Below are 15706 nucleotides of genomic sequence, written 5' to 3' on the forward strand. Positions count from 1 at the left end.
TCAATTGCGTATATTTTATTACAGGATTGAGCAGAAAAAGTTCACAGTGTGTCTTTGTCACCCTCTAGTGTCAGTGTAACAGAATGCAGGCAGAGCAACACTTTCACTTTGACAACTTCATGAATCTATAAAGCATTTTATTTTTAATCATTTTAATCAAGTTAAGTGTATTTTAACATAGGTTATAAAGGATTGATACTATTCTAATATTATTAATTATTAATAGTGACATAAACCAATCAAGTAAAACTGTTAGAAGCGAGGAACAACTTGAAGCAATGGAAGGAGGGCTTAGCATGAGGGCCAGTTAGGGGGGGATTTGGGGTGAGTGCTTATTTGTGCCCTGGGTACCCCTGGAACTATAGCGGGGTGACTGTTACCCCAATGTTTCTATATATCTGTAACCTTGTTATGGGCTAAGGGGGCCCAGCCTGAAGGCCAGTTAGGGGGGGATTTGGGGTGAGTGCTTATTTGTGCCCTGGGTACCCCTGGAACTATAGCAGGGTGACTGTTACCCCAATGTTTCTATATATCTGTAACCTTGTTATGGGCTAAGGGGGCCCAGCCTGAAGGCCAGTTAGGGGGGGATTTGGGGTGAGTGCTTATTTGTGCCCTGGGTACCCCTGGAACTATAGCGGGGTGACTGTTACCCAATGTTTCTATATATCTGTAACCTTGTTATGGGCTAAGGGGGCCCAGCCTGAAGGCCAGTTAGGGGGGGATTTGGGGTGAGTGCTTATTTGTGCCCTGGGTACCCCCTGGAACTATAGCGGGGTGACTGTTACCCCAATGTTTCTATATATCTGTAACCTTGTTATGGGCTAAGGGGGCCCAGCCTGAAGGCCAGTTAGGGGGGGATTTTGGGGTGAGTGCTTATTTGTGCCCTGGGTACCCCTGGAACTATAGCGGGGTGACTGTTACCCCAATGTTTCTATATATCTGTAACCTTGTTATGGGCTAAGGGGGCCCAGCCTGAAGGCCAGTTAGGGGGGGATTTGGGGTGAGTGCTTATTTGTGCCCTGGGTACCCCTGGAACTATAGCGGGGTGACTGTTACCCCAATGTTTCTATATATCTGTAACCTTGTTATGGGCTAAGGGGGCCCAGCCTGAAGGCCAGTTAGGGGGGGATTTGGGTTGAGTGCTTATTTGTGCCCTGGGTACCCCTGGAACTATAGCGGGGTGACTGTTACCCCAATGTTTCTATATATCTGTAACCTTGTTATGGGCTAAGGGGGCCCAGCCTGAAGGCCAGTTAGGGGGGATTTGGGGTGAGTGCTTATTTGTGCCCTGGGTACCCCTGGAACTATAGCGGGGTGACTGTTACCCCAATGTTTCTATATATCTGTAACCTTGTTATGGGCTAAGGGGGCCCAGCCTGAAGGCCAGTTAGGGGGGGATTTGGGGTGAGTGCTTATTTGTGCCCTGGGTACCCCTGGAACTATAGCGGGGTGACTGTTACCCCAATGTTTCTATATATCTGTAACCTTGTTATGGGCTAAGGGGGCCCAGCCTGAAGGCCAGTTAGGGGGGGATTTGGGGTGAGTGCTTATTTGTGCCCTGGGTACCCCTGGAACTATAGCAGGGTGACTGTTACCCCAATGTTTCTATATATCTGTAACCTTGTTATGGGCTAAGGGGGCCCAGCCTGAAGGCCAGTTAGGGGGGGATTTGGGGTGAGTGCTTATTTGTGCCCTGGGTACCCCTGGAACTATAGCGGGGTGACTGTTACCCCAATGTTTCTATATATCTGTAACCTTGTTATGGGCTAAGGGGGCCCAGCCTGAAGGCCAGTTAGGGGGGATTTGGGGTGAGTGCTTATTTGTGCCCTGGGTACCCCTGGAACTATAGCGGGGTGACTGTTACCCCAATGTTTCTATATATCTGTAACCTTGTTATGGGCTAAGGGGGCCCAGCCTGAAGGCCAGTTAGGGGGGGATTTGGGGTGAGTGCTTATTTGTACACTGTGTCGGCCATCTTGCTGGTACCTTACATATAGAGATAATGATGGCATTTTCCCCGTCATTATATGGCACAGGAATCAGACATGGGGATAAAGGGACAGACTTGTTCAGTGCTGGGAAACTGTGCTTATTGCTCCCAACTCCAAATGCAGGAACAGAGAACAGGGAGACAGATTAACAGAGATCAGGTGGGATTTTTTGTATTTTAAAGCAGCAACCCTTTACATCATTTTAGCACTAATGGGAGTACCATTCAGCCATCCTGTGTTTTGCCAGACATTGTGGAATCCATTTGGCTGGCCCAGGGGCCAAACATTGCGATGCTCTATAGGGTTGGTCAGTGTGTGGCCTTTAGTGATGGAGGGGAGGGGATGCTTTTCATCATTAATGTTTTTTGTGGGTGTTATTTTGCGTGTATTATTACTAGCCGAGGCTTCTGACTTGGCCACAGCAAGTTTGAACAGTATGACTAAGGGTTGGCCCAGGAGCCAGAGCACATTGCAGAGTGTCAGCACAATATGCACCAGCACCGCAGCAGCTTTGCACAGATTATTAACCACGAAAACCAGAGACTGCAAAACCCTATTGGCGGCGCTGCCAACAAAGTGCACCACCTCCGACACCAACATGAACACTTGGGACATGTTCTGGGCGAGATCCACTCCGATGGAATCCAATGATTGGTGAGTCTGGAAGTAGTTGGTTCTGAATACAAAGTTGTTCCTTCTGCGGAACGAGGTTCTCAGCACCGTGGATTTCTTCCCTTTGGCCATTTCGTAGGTTTCCCTCAATAATCTCTGGTATCACAATGTCTGGAATAAAAGCAAAGGCGCTAAAGATTATATAGCAGTGACTTCGCCTTTGATTTAATGACCAATTAAAGGGCAAGGAAACCCATGTGTGTATCATTACATCTCTTATAGAGCCCACTTCTTCCCAACCAGCATTTCTGCTGACTTTCTGTAGACAGTTTGAAGGGGTTGTAAACCCAAGTGCAACGCTGTCCCACTGCGCCCCCCAGTTATCTATAGAAGTTGCCAAAAAACATAATTATAGATGTAATGAAATTCACCAATGGCAGTTCTACTGACCAAAAACTTTATTATAAATGTATAAGAATTCACCAATGAGAATGCTGATTCCCAGCACTGTGTCGGCCATCTTGCCGGTATCTTACATATAGAGATAATGATGGCATTTTTCCCGTCATTATATGGCACAGGAATCAGACATGGGGATAAAGGGACAGACTTGTTCAGTGCTGGGAAACTGTGCTTATTGCTCCCAACTCCAATTGCAGGAACAGAGAACAGAGAGCCGGATTTACTCACATCAGCTGGGATTCTCATTGGGGGATTTCTTGCATTTTATCAGAATCTGCCATTACCCCATCACTAGGAAGGGCATTCCCCAACCTCACTGCCGTCACTGTGAGGAACCCCCTACGCTGCTTCAAATGGAAGCTCCATTCCTCTAATCTAAAGGGGGGGCCTCTGGTGCATTGATCACACAGAACCCCTCAGTGACTGCTAATATCCTTATCATTTACAGTAGGGGGTACATTATCCCTTATAATACATGAGTGATACTCAGAGTTCCCTGTATAACTCAGCCTGCAGCCTTGTGCCTTTATATGGGCACAGAACCCCTCAGTGACTGCTAATATCCTTATCATTTACAGTAGGGGGTACATTATCCCTTATAATACATGAGTGATACTCAGAGTTCCCTGTATAACTCAGCCTGCAGCCTTGTGCCTTTATATGGGCACAGAACCCCTCAGTGACTGCTAATATCCTTATCATTTACAGTAGGGGGTACATTATCCCTTATAATACATGAGTGATACTCAGAGTTCCCTGTATAACTCAGCCTGCAGCCTTGTGCCTTTATATGGGGGGCACAGAGCCCCTCAGTGACTGCTAATATCCTTATCATTTACAGTAGGGGGTACATTATCCCTTATAATACATGAGTGATACTCAGAGTTCCCTGTATAACTCAGCCTGCAGCCTTGTGCCTTTATATGGGCACAGAACCCCTCAGTGACTGCTAATATCCTTATCATTTACAGTAGGGGGTACATTATCCCTTATAATACATGAGTGATACTTCAGAGTTCCCTGTATAACTCAGCCTGCAGCCTTGTGCCTTTATATGGGGGGCACAGAGCCCCTCAGTGACTGCTAATATCCTTATCATTTACAGTAGGGGTACATTATCCCTTATAATACATGAGTGATACTCAGAGTTCCCTGTATAACTCAGCCTGCAGCCTTGTGCCTTTATATGGGCACAGAATCCCTCAGTGACTGCTAATATCCTTATCATTTACAGTAGGGGGTACATTATCCCTTATAATACATGAGTGATACTCAGAGTTCCCTGTATAACTCAGCCTGCAGCCTTGTGCCTTTATATGGGCACAGAACCCCTCAGTGACTGCTAATATCCTTATCATTTACAGTAGGGGGTACATTATCCCTTATAATACATGAGTGATACTCAGAGTTCCCTGTATAACTCAGCCTGCAGCCTTGTGCCTTTATATGGTCACAGAACCCCTCAGTTAGTGCCAATATCCTTATAATTTAAAGTAGGGGGTACATTTTTCCTTATAATACATAAATATACCAATGCACCCTTCACTAGAAATCCCAGGCACTTCACTTGAATACAACATAGAATATCTATTAAAGTATGGGGTGATTTCTGTACTTACATTGGGATGGGCGAGCAGGTAACACAGAGAAGGGTGGGGGTCGTTGATGCAGAGTTCAGTGTGCACGTAACTGGCAGTTGGTTGCACTGATAGGGATACAAGAGTCAGCAGTCGTTAAGGTACAGAACTGGCAGGTAGAGAAAAGACATATAAGAGAAACGAAAGTACAACTATTCCCCAGGGCCATAAAAGCAGGTATGTGTTTACACAGTAGCTTAGTGACTGCTAATATCCTTATCATTTACAGTAGGGGGTACATTATCCCTTATAATACATGAGTGATACTCAGAGTTCCCTGTATAACTCAGCCTGCAGCCTTGTGCCTTTATATGGGCACAGAACCCCTCAGTGACTGCTAATATCCTTATCATTTACAGTAGGGGGCACATTATCCCTTATAATACATGAGTGATACTCAGAGTTCCCTGTATAACTCAGCCTGCAGCCTTGTGCCTTTATATGGGGGGCACAGAACCCCTCAGTGACTGCTAATATCCTTATCATTTACAGTAGGGGGTACATTATCTCTTATAATACATGAGTGATACTCAGAGTTCCCTGTATAACTCAGCCTGCAGCCTTGTGCCTTTATATGGGCACAGAACCCCTCAGTGACTGCTAATATCCTTATCATTTACAGCAGGGGGTACATTATCCCTTATAATACATGAGTTTACATGCCTTTATATGGTCACAGAACCCCTCAGTTAGTGCCAACAGCCTTATAATTCAAAGTAGGGGGTAAATTTTTTCTTATAATACATAAATATAAAACATATAATACATAAAGAATACAACATAGAATATCTATAAAAGTATGGGGTGATTTCTGTACTTACATTGGGAGAGGTGAGCAGGTAACACAGAGAAGGGTGGGGGTCGTTGATGCAGAGCTCAGTGTGCACGTAACCGGCGGTTGATTGCACTGATAGGGATACAAGAGTCAGCAGTCGTTAAGGTAGAAAACTGGCAGTTAGAGAAAAGAATCTAAAAGACAGGTAGGAGAAATGAAAGTATAACTATTCCCCAGGGCCATAAAAGCAGGTAGGTATTTACACAGTAGCTTCGTGACTGATACTTTCCACTGGCTCTCATCGCCTGGCCAGTCACCTGAATGCCATTAGCTACTGTCTATTATTCTACGGAACATACCTGGGGCGCCAGTGTGCCCTGCCGCCGTATAATGTGCTTGGGATCAGTACCGACTATTTCCCAATGCATATAATATATAATATACATTGGTGTATATACTATAAATGGGGTACCTGGGCCCGCTGCCTCTAACTGCAATGGGTACTCTGGGTGACAGCACCCACTGCCTCTCCCTGTATAGAATTCTGTTTGGGTTGCCCGTATCCGCTACCTCTCACTGTGTATATGGTGCTTGGGGGTCTCTTAGTGCGCCGGTACCCATTGTTTTTCATGGTATAGTTTGTTGTACCAGTATCCACTGCTTTCCCTTTATAATCAGCGCCGGATTTCCAATTCGGGCGCCCCTAGGCCGCCCCCATTCTGCGCCCCCCCCCCACCATATTTAAACTCCCACGCGGAGCAGTGGGGAGTAGTGATGGGCAAAGGATTCGCCAGGCATGCCTGTTTTGCCAGGCATGGATTTGCGGCAAATTTCCGCATTTCGCCATTGGCAGATTCTTTCGCGAAACGGATAGAAAAATTTGCCGCACGTCCAAAAATTGTCATGGGCGTCAAAAGAATAGCCGTGCAACGAAATAATAACCGCGGGCGACAAAAGAATAGCCACGGGTGACAAAAGAATAGCCGCGGGCGACAAAATAATAGCCGGCCGACAAAAGAATAGCCGCGGGCGACAAAATAATAGCCTCAGGCGACAAAAGAATAGCCATGCGACGAAATAATAGCCACGGGCGACAAAAGAATAGCCGTGCGATGAAATAATAGCCGCGGGCGACAAAATAATAGCTGTGGGCAACAAAAGAATAGCCCCGGGCGACAAAATAATAGCCGCGGGCAACAAAAGAATAGCCATGCGACAAAATAACAGCCGCGGACGACAAAATAATAGCCACGGGCAACAAAAGAATAGCCACGGGTGACAAAAGAATAGCCGCGGGCAACAATTTTTTTTGCCACACAACATTTTCGCCATTTCTCGGATCTTTTGAAAGATTCGCAAATTTTTCGGCGCAGCAAAACGGAACAGATTCACTCATCACTAGTGGGGAGAGGTCCCTTATTGCTCCATATAGGAGCAAAATTTAAAAATTTCGCTGCAGTGGGGCGGCATGTCCGTCCCTAAGTTTGTGCCGCCCTAGGCCCGGGCCTCTGTGGCCTCACCATGGCCTGTTTATAATGTTTTGGGCTGCGAGCCATTGGAAAGTGGCACCACTAGCCTCTGTAATAGTGTTATATAACTCTCTATATTGACCCTGGGCACCACATATAAGCCCATGCCTGCTTTTATGGACCTGGGGGAGCAATATAAAGAGTCCATTGCAGCTTTATTTGCTGTTTTTTATATTTCCTTATAATGGTGGCAATTAGCAATTATGGAATAATGTGCCGCCAATGAATGCCTTCTGCCATAGCACTTTGTGGGGATTATATACAACCACAATCCCAACCACTGCAGTTGTCCTTGTTGCCCCCCATTCCGAATTGGGCACAATTGTACCTATGGACGCAGAGGAACCCTTGAGCTACCGCCAACTCTGATGTAAGGGCCAGGGAAATGGGCGGGCTGATCATGGAAAAGGTGGGTGGGGCAGGTAAATAGGTGGACTGGGTGGGGTTATAGGTAAAGCAGAGGTGGGACAATAGTTATAATGGGTGATAAGCAGCAGAGAGGGTCAGGGAAGGGAGGGATTTATAGGCCATTACGGTAATTCAGTTACTCCAAGAGGACAACGAGCCTTATAGCTTCATCACAGTGACTTTATTGTGCGCTACATGCTTCGGCGCAACAGCTTCCTCAGGGGCTTATACACAAACAAACCAACTTTAAACCCTACATCATACCAACAAGTTGCACCAGCTCCATAGTGTTGCCAGGTACACAGCATATCATAGAACAAAAGGTTTACTGCCATCTAGTGGCCTTTTCCACAATGACACCTAACGTCACCTACTAGTGATGTGCAGGTCGACTATTTGTCCCGGCCCTCTACTTTGCGTCTATTTATAGACCCGAACGCACCCCGTCTATGACATCACTGAGGGGGCGTGGCACCTATAAATAGACACATGCCTACGATTACTTGTGTACTTAAAACGGGTGGGCCGACTGCCAACAAGGGATTGAACTGAGTGAACAGCCCACATTTCTTGTTGGGGATTTTGTTTGTTTGAGTTAGGCTGGGGGCCTCCAAATCTATTAATAAGTGAGACCCAGAAGCGGGGCTTAAGGTGCCCCATACACGGGCCGATTGTAGCTGCCGATATGGGTCCCTTAGAACGACTCAGCAGCTTATCGGCCCGTGTATGGGCACTAACGACGGGTCTGCCCGACCGATATCTGGCCACCTTTAGTTAGGTCGTGGGCAGGGAGGGAGGCAAAAGGGCTCGATCCACAGATGCCCTAACCTGCTTTTGATGTTTCGTTGCCAGGGTAAACCCATGGGTTGCGGGCTGGTCCGCAATTCACTATCACCTAACCAAAATTGTATTAATCAAAGTATAGTTACTAACTAAGGGGCTGATTTACTAACCCACGAATCTGAATCCGAATTGGAAAAATTCTGATTGGAAAACAAACATTTTGCGACTTTTTCGTATTTTTTGCGATTTGTTCGGAACCATTACGACTTGCGCAAAAAGTTGCAACTTTTTCGTAGCCCAAGAAAAGTCCCCATACTGAAGCTTGAATGAATCCAAAACTTTCGTACTCGGCGGGAAAGCTGCGAAAAAGTCGCGACTTTTCGCGCAAGTCGTAGCGCTACGAAAAAGTCGCGACAATTTGCTAAACAGTCGTAATGGCTACGAAAAAGTTGCGACAATTTCCGAAAAAATCGCAAAATACCGATCATTACGAAAAAACGCATTCGGACGCCTTCAGACCGTTCGTGGATTAGTAAATGTGCCCCTAATTGTTTGTTTTTAGGACATTACAAATTTACCGGCAAGTACAGGGCCGCTGCTGGCCAAATGGGTGCCCTAAGCAGAAATTTACTTTTGTGCCCCCTCCCCCAAATATTACGGAAATAGAACTTTATTCAAATAAAAGTAAATACATAAATAGAGAAAGAAAGTGCCCCCATACACAGTGCCCCAATTGCCCCCATAAACAGTGCCCCCAATAGAAAGTTCCCCCATACACAGTGCCCCAATTGCCCCATAGACAGTACCCCCATAGACAGTAGCTCCCACACACAGTGCCCCCAATTCCCTCAATTGCCTTGTCGCTGCCACATAAGAGAGAAGGAGCCGCAGCCGCAGATGATGACTTGGTCTGTTGGTGCCCTACGCAGACTGCATACCCTGTGTATAGGGAGCGGCGGTACTGGGCAAGTACATTGTACTGGTAATACCAGTGCTGACCCTAGCTGGTGATTTACAGGTTAGGCCAGTTAAAAACAGGCCAGGTGGCAACCCTAAAGCAGCCCCCTTCCATCCACCCACTTGCTGCCCTGTAAGTCATCACCACCCCACCTGCCCTGCAAAGGTGGTAACCCAAGTGTAGGATTGGGGTCATGGCCAGGGGGGCAACAGGTCATGGTCAGAGCATACAGGGCATACTCAAGACAATATATAAAACATCTAGGTTGCCCTTTCTGCTCCCCACACCCCCCTTCCCGCAGACTGACCACTAGGGTCAGGAGAAGCCTTAATCCAGGGGGGGCCTGTTTCAAGCAGAGTTTTGCCTATGTTCTGTTACCTTATATGTAATGGCATGCCCAGTTATACCCTTAACTACGTTGGGTACCCGCAAAAAAAAGTGGGTACGCTGCAGGTTGCGGGTATAAATGCAGGTCTGTGAGTCAGGTAGCGGGTCCTGTCTAAATGCCTTATCTTATATAATCTATATTATTTTTATTTTACCCTCTTCAAACATTTTTTTTTAACTTTTTTCTACCCACAGTCTCACTCTCAGCTCAGCCCTTTCTCTTTTCAGGTGGGGTTTAGGCCATTAAATTCAGGGGCAAATTACTGACCCCATAACTTGGGTTGGTACTGGTACTGCAGGTGCCCAGGCCAGTGAGAAGCAAACAGTACATTGTGCAGGGCCGCCATCAGGGGGGTACAGGGGTACAACTGTTCTGGGCCCCATAAAAAATCTTCTTTCTTAGGGGGTCTCATCGCAAAGGTTACGCAATTTGCGTAAGTTACTCATAAAGTTACGCCGAAACTTACGCAATTTATGGAACTTACGCAAAAACTGCTTAGACAATACAGAGAGGCTTTGCAGGGACAAACTCCACTGACCAACAATGAATTAAAGAACTTACGGTAAATCCCACTGCCCCAATAAACTGACTGATTAATTGGCACTTTATTATTCATTCTAACTATTTATATGAACTGCTTGTTATAGTAAAACATCAACTGTTTATATTGGGAGCTATTTACTGAATTTCATTACTGTCTCCTACATGAACTTTCCAGCAGAGGAATGACTGGTTATACAGCAATATCATTGGGCCCCTACACTTACACAATTTACTTAACTTATGCAAAAACTTACGTTACTTTCAAAGAAACTTACGTTACTTACGTATAAACTTCACTGACCCCCCCAAATAAAATACTGACTTACTAGCACATTGTTTTTACTATTTTTATTAACTACTACTAACTAGTTATTGGGCCCCACAGCAAGATCATTGGGCCCCTAAACTTACGCAGTTTACGTAACTTAGGCAAAAACGTACGTAACTTCCATATCAAACAATGACGGCGCAAAGCAGGGACAGTTAGGCGACCACTTATACACTGACTGAATTATTAGCGCGTTAATCAGTGGAACTCTTTATATGAACTGCTTATTATAGAGTAACATCAGCTGTTTATATGGCACACACAAGGGGCGTGGCCACTCTTTTGGTCTTAAATGTCACTTATATGCAGATGACACCCAGATATATTTAGACACCCCTGCACTAACCGCTGATGTTCAAATCCAGATTGCTAACTGCCTCCAGGCTATCTCCTCCTGGATGAAACAACGCCAACTCAAACTTAACCTAGCTAAACCTGAGCTCATGGTCTTCCCGCCCAAACCTGGCCCTCCTCCTCCCTTCACCATTAACCCTGTTAATTCAGCATGCTGCCTTGAGGTCATCTTTGACCAGTCCCTTTCCTTCTCTAACCATATTAATAACACTGCCAAAACCTGCCGCTTTTTCCTCCGCAATATTGCCAAGATAGGCCACTTTCTTTCACAAGTGACAGCTAAAACACTAATCCATGCCCTTATCCTTTCCCGCTTAGATTACTGCAATCTCCTACTAACTGGCCTCCCAGACTCCCACCTCTCTCCCCTGCAATCAATCTTAAACTCTGCTGCCAGGATCCTCCTGCTCTCTCCTAAGAGGGAACCTGCTCAGCCTCAATTAAGCTCTCTTGCATGGCTGCCTGTAAAGCATACAAAGGATAGCATACAGAATCCTTCTGCTGACATTCAAAGCCCTTCACTCCTCTGCTCCTCTCTACATTTCCTCACTGGTCTCCCTGCTCCTCACTACATTCCCTCACTGGTCTCCCTGCTCCTCACTACATTCCCTCACTGGTCTCCCTGCTCCTCACTACATTCCCTCACTGGTCTCCCTGCTCCTCACTACATTCCCTCACTGGTCTCCCTGCTCCTCACTACATTCCCTCACTGGTCTCCCTGCTCCTCACTACATTCCCTCACTGGTCTCCCTGCTCCTCACTACATTCCCTCACTGGTCTCCCTGCTCCTCACTACATTCCCTCACTGGTCTCCCTGCACGTTCCTGGTCGTCTCCTCTGCTCCTCTCAGAGCCTCCGTCTGTTTACACCATCCACACCCACTGCTCTCTCTCATGTTAATCCTTTCTATCTCGCTGCTCCTTCCCTCTGGAACTCTATCCCTGAATCCCTCCGTAGGGAACACTCACCCACTCTCTCGTCTTAACCCTTTCTATCTCGCTGCTCCTTCCCTCTGGAACTCTATCCCTGAATCCCTCCGTAGGGAACACTCACCCACTCTCTAAGAAAAAGCTCAGATGTTACCTTCTGGAGCACTAACATATTATCTTGCCCAGTCCTGCTCTTAAGAACAAATGCCCATACCTAGTGCACTCTTACCTTCCAGTTTGTGCCTGTATGTTACCCAACCACTTAGATTGTAAGCTCTACGGGGCAGGGACCATACCTAGTGCACTCTTACCTTCCAATTTGTGCCTGTATGTTACCCAACCACTTAGATTGTAAGCTCTACGGGGCAGGGACCATACCTAGTGCACTCTTACCTTCCAATTTGTGCCTGTATGTTACCCAACCACTTAGATTGTAAGCTCTACGGGGCAGGGACCTCCTTCCCACTGTGTCTCATACCACATGGCACTCCCTGTGTATTTATATATATATATTTATTAGAACACTTGTCCTCCCTGTGTGTAATTCTGTATTTTGTAAGATTGTACAGCACTGTGTACCCTTGTGGCACTTTATAAAGTTATACATACAAACTGTGCGCTTGTGTTCATGGGGGGCCCCATATAAATTACTTGTGCGGAGCCCCAAAGTTTCTAATAGCGGCCCTGACATTGGTACCAAGAGCTCTCCTTGCACTTCAACCACTTGGCTTTGTACCCCCACAAGGTGGTCATTCCCCATTCCTGAGAGAAATCAGTGTGGAGGGAAGGCAGGAAATTACATGAGGAGAAATGAGTTGGGTAATGCTTGGGTTTACTTGGATGGGTTGAACTTGATGGACACTGGTCTTTTTTCAACCCTATGTAACTATGTAATGAGCAAACTGTGCATTTATTCCCCCACATTAACCAATCAGCAGGCAGCTAAAGGGGTTTGGTAGCTATTGGTGACTATATGTGAGGAAACTTTGTGCATGAAACATCCCCACAGCGAGTCAATAACATATCTGAGCGGACTCTCTCATCCGCTCTCTCTCAGGAGGGAGCATGGACCAAGCCCCGCCCAATTACACTCCCATTGGTTGCAGCCTTAGCGGGATAAAAGAAGGCGTAACGAGTGGGCCAGAATACTACGCGTGTTGCGAACGGGGCGGAGTGGCGAGGGAGGAGCGAAAGTAAAGGGGCGTCCCTTTATGAAAGGGCGTGTCTGTATTTTTAGGCCGGGAGTGCGCATGCTTGGAAGCGCTTGCTTTGAGTGGAGAGCTGTGGCGAAGAGAGGGAGGGGCGTTTGTAGTGGGCGTGTCTGTTGGTAGCGCTGAGAGTGGGCGTGACTGTTTTTGGCGCTGGAAGCGCGCATGCTCGGCACCATTGGATGAGAGGGGAGAACTGTGGCTGTGAGGCGGCCGGAGCGGCGGGGAGGAGTATCGGGAGTTCTCACTGATGGAGGGGCCTGTGGACAAAGAGGCTCCGGCCTTCACTCAACCGCCGCCTCCTCCGCCTCTCCCTCCGCCGCCCCCGCTCTCCTCGCCTAGCGCCGAGAATGAGGCGGAGAGCCGGCAGGGCCCGGAGGAGCGGAGCGGCGAGAGGGCCGCGCTCAATTCGCTGGAGACGTGCGGCTTCTGCAGGCAGCATATCCAGAGCCGGAGCCCCCGGCTGCTCCCATGCCTCCATTCCCTGTGTCAGCGCTGCCTCCCCCCCCCGGAGCGGTACCTGAGCATGCCCGGGCCCCCGCAGCCCCCCGCACCCGGCACCCCGACAGGCACCGTGCAAGGTGAGTCCTTCTAGTTTGTCTCTCAGCCCCCCCCCCCCTCACTGGTGCCTAGAGTTTCTTATGGGAACCCCGCCCCCTGACTGGCAAACTCCTCTATAGGCGCCTTGTATAGGTATCCCTATGTGCCCCTTATAGGTATCCCTATGTGCCCCTTATAGGTATCCCTATGTGCCCCTTATAGGTATCCCTATGTGCCCCTTATAGGTACCCCTATGTGCCCCTTATAGGTATCCCTATGTACCCCTTATAGGTATCCCTATGTGCCCCTTATAGGTATCCCTATGTGCCCCTTATAGGTATCCCTATGTGCCCCTTATAGGTATCCCTATGTGCCCCTTATAGGTATCCCTATGTGCCCCTTATAGGTATCCCTATGTACCCCTTATAGGTATCCCTATGTACCCCTTATAGGTATCCCTATGTGCCCCTTATAGGTACCCCTATGTGCCCCTTATAGGTATCCTATGTGCCCCTTATAGGTATCCCTATGTGCCCCTTATAGGTATCCCTATGTGCCCCTTATAGGTATCCCTATGTACCCCTTATAGGTTATCCCTATGTACCCCTTATAGGTATCCCTATGTGCCCTTATAGGTACCCCTATGTGCCCCTTATAGGTACCCCTATGTGCCCCTTATAGGTACCCCTATGTGCCCCTTATAGGTACCCCTATGTGCCCTTATAGGTATCCCTATGTTGCCCCTTATAGGTATCCCTATGTGCCCCTTTAATAGGTACCCCTATGTGCCCCTTATAGGTATCCCTATGTGCCCCTTATAGGTATCCCTATGTGCCCCTTATAGGTATCCCTATGTGCCCCTTATAGGTATCCCTATGTGCCCCTTATAGGTATCCTATGTGCCCCTTATAGGTATCCCTATGTGCCCCTTTATAGGTATCCCTATGTGCCCCTTATAGGTATCCCTATGTGCCCCTTATAGGTATCCCTATGGTGCCCCTTATAGGTATCCCCTATGTGCCCCTTATAGGTATCCCTATGTGCCCTTATAGGTATCCCTATGTGCCCCTTATTAGGTATCCCTATGTGCCCCTTATAGGTATCCCTATGTGCCCCTTATAGGTATCCCTATGTGCCCCTTATAGGTATCCCTATGTGCCCCTTATAGGTATCCCTATGTGCCCCTTATAGGTATCCCTATGTGCCCCTTATAGGTATCCCTATGTGCCCCTTATAGGTATCCCTATGTGCCCCTTATAGGTATCCCCTATGTGCCCCTTATAGGTATCCCTATGTGCCCCTTATAGGTATCCCTATGTGCCCTTATAGGTATCCCTATGTGCCCCTTATAGGTATCCCTATGTGCCCCTTATAGGTATCCCTATGTGCCCCTTATAGGTTACCCCTATGTGCCCCTTATAGTACCCCTATGTGCCCCTTATAGGTACCCTATGTGCCCCTTATAGGTACCCCTATGTGCCCCTTATAGGTATCCCTATGTGCCCCTTATAGGTATCCCTATGTGCCCCTTATAGGTATCCCTATGTGCCCCTTATAGGTTCCCTATGTGCCCCTTATAGGTATCCTATGTCCCTGCTGCCCCTTATAGGTATCCCTATGTACCCCTGCTGCCCCTTATAGGTATCCCTATGTACCCCTGCTGCCCCTTATAGGTATCCCTATGTACCCCCTGCTGCCCCTTATAGGTTCCCTATGTACCCCTGCTGCCCCTTATAGGTATCCTATGTACCCCTGCTGCCCCTTATAGGTACCCCTATGTACCCCTGCTGCCCCTATGGTGCCCCTTATAGGTACCCTATGTGCCCCTTATAGGTATCACCTATGTGCCCTTATAGGTATCCCTATGTGCCCTTATAGGTATCCCTATGTGCCCCTTATAGGTATCCCTATGTGCCCCTTATAGGTATCCCTATGGTGCCCCTTATAGGTACCCCTATGTGCCCTTATAGGTACCCCTATGTGCCCCTTATAGGTACCCCTATGTGCCCCTTATAGGTATCCCTATGTGCCCCTTATTAGGTATCCCTATGTGCCCCTTATAGGTATCCCTATTGCCCCTTATAGGTATCCCTATGTGCCCCTTATAGGTATCCCTATGTGCCCTATAGGTATCCCTATGTGCCCCTTATAGGTATCCCTATGTGCCCCTTATAGGTATCCCTATGTGCCCCTTATAGGTAGTGCCCCTTATAGGTATCCCTATGTGCCCCTTATAGGTATCCCTATGTGCCCCTTATAGG

The 15706-nt window shown here is 47.6% G+C and overlaps 1 protein-coding gene and 1 long non-coding RNA gene across 3 annotated transcripts in view; one reads left to right on the forward strand and one right to left on the reverse strand.

Moving 5' to 3' along the window:
- Positions 1–2070: 2070 nt before the first annotated feature.
- Positions 2071–5696, reverse strand: LOC116409456. The gene is made up of 3 exons (XR_004221856.1): positions 5524–5696; positions 4685–4770; positions 2071–2774 (listed from the first exon to the last, which is right to left on the reverse strand). It is a non-coding gene; the product is annotated as an uncharacterized LOC116409456 (long non-coding RNA).
- A 7262-nt stretch (positions 5697–12958) lies between these two features.
- The window catches only part of trim24 (tripartite motif containing 24), a 50987-nt gene continuing 48239 nt past the window's right edge, over positions 12959–15706 (forward strand). The window contains exon 1 of one of the 2 annotated variants that reach the window (XM_012958631.3): positions 12959–13486. In XM_012958631.3, coding sequence (XP_012814085.2) covers positions 13156–13486 — 331 coding nt within the window. In that variant the 5' untranslated portion in view covers positions 12959–13155. 2 annotated transcript variants of the gene reach the window in all.

The sequence above is a fragment of the Xenopus tropicalis genome, chromosome 3, assembly GCF_000004195.4.
Source record: "Xenopus tropicalis strain Nigerian chromosome 3, UCB_Xtro_10.0, whole genome shotgun sequence".
Lineage (NCBI taxonomy): Eukaryota > Metazoa > Chordata > Amphibia > Anura > Pipidae > Xenopus > Xenopus tropicalis.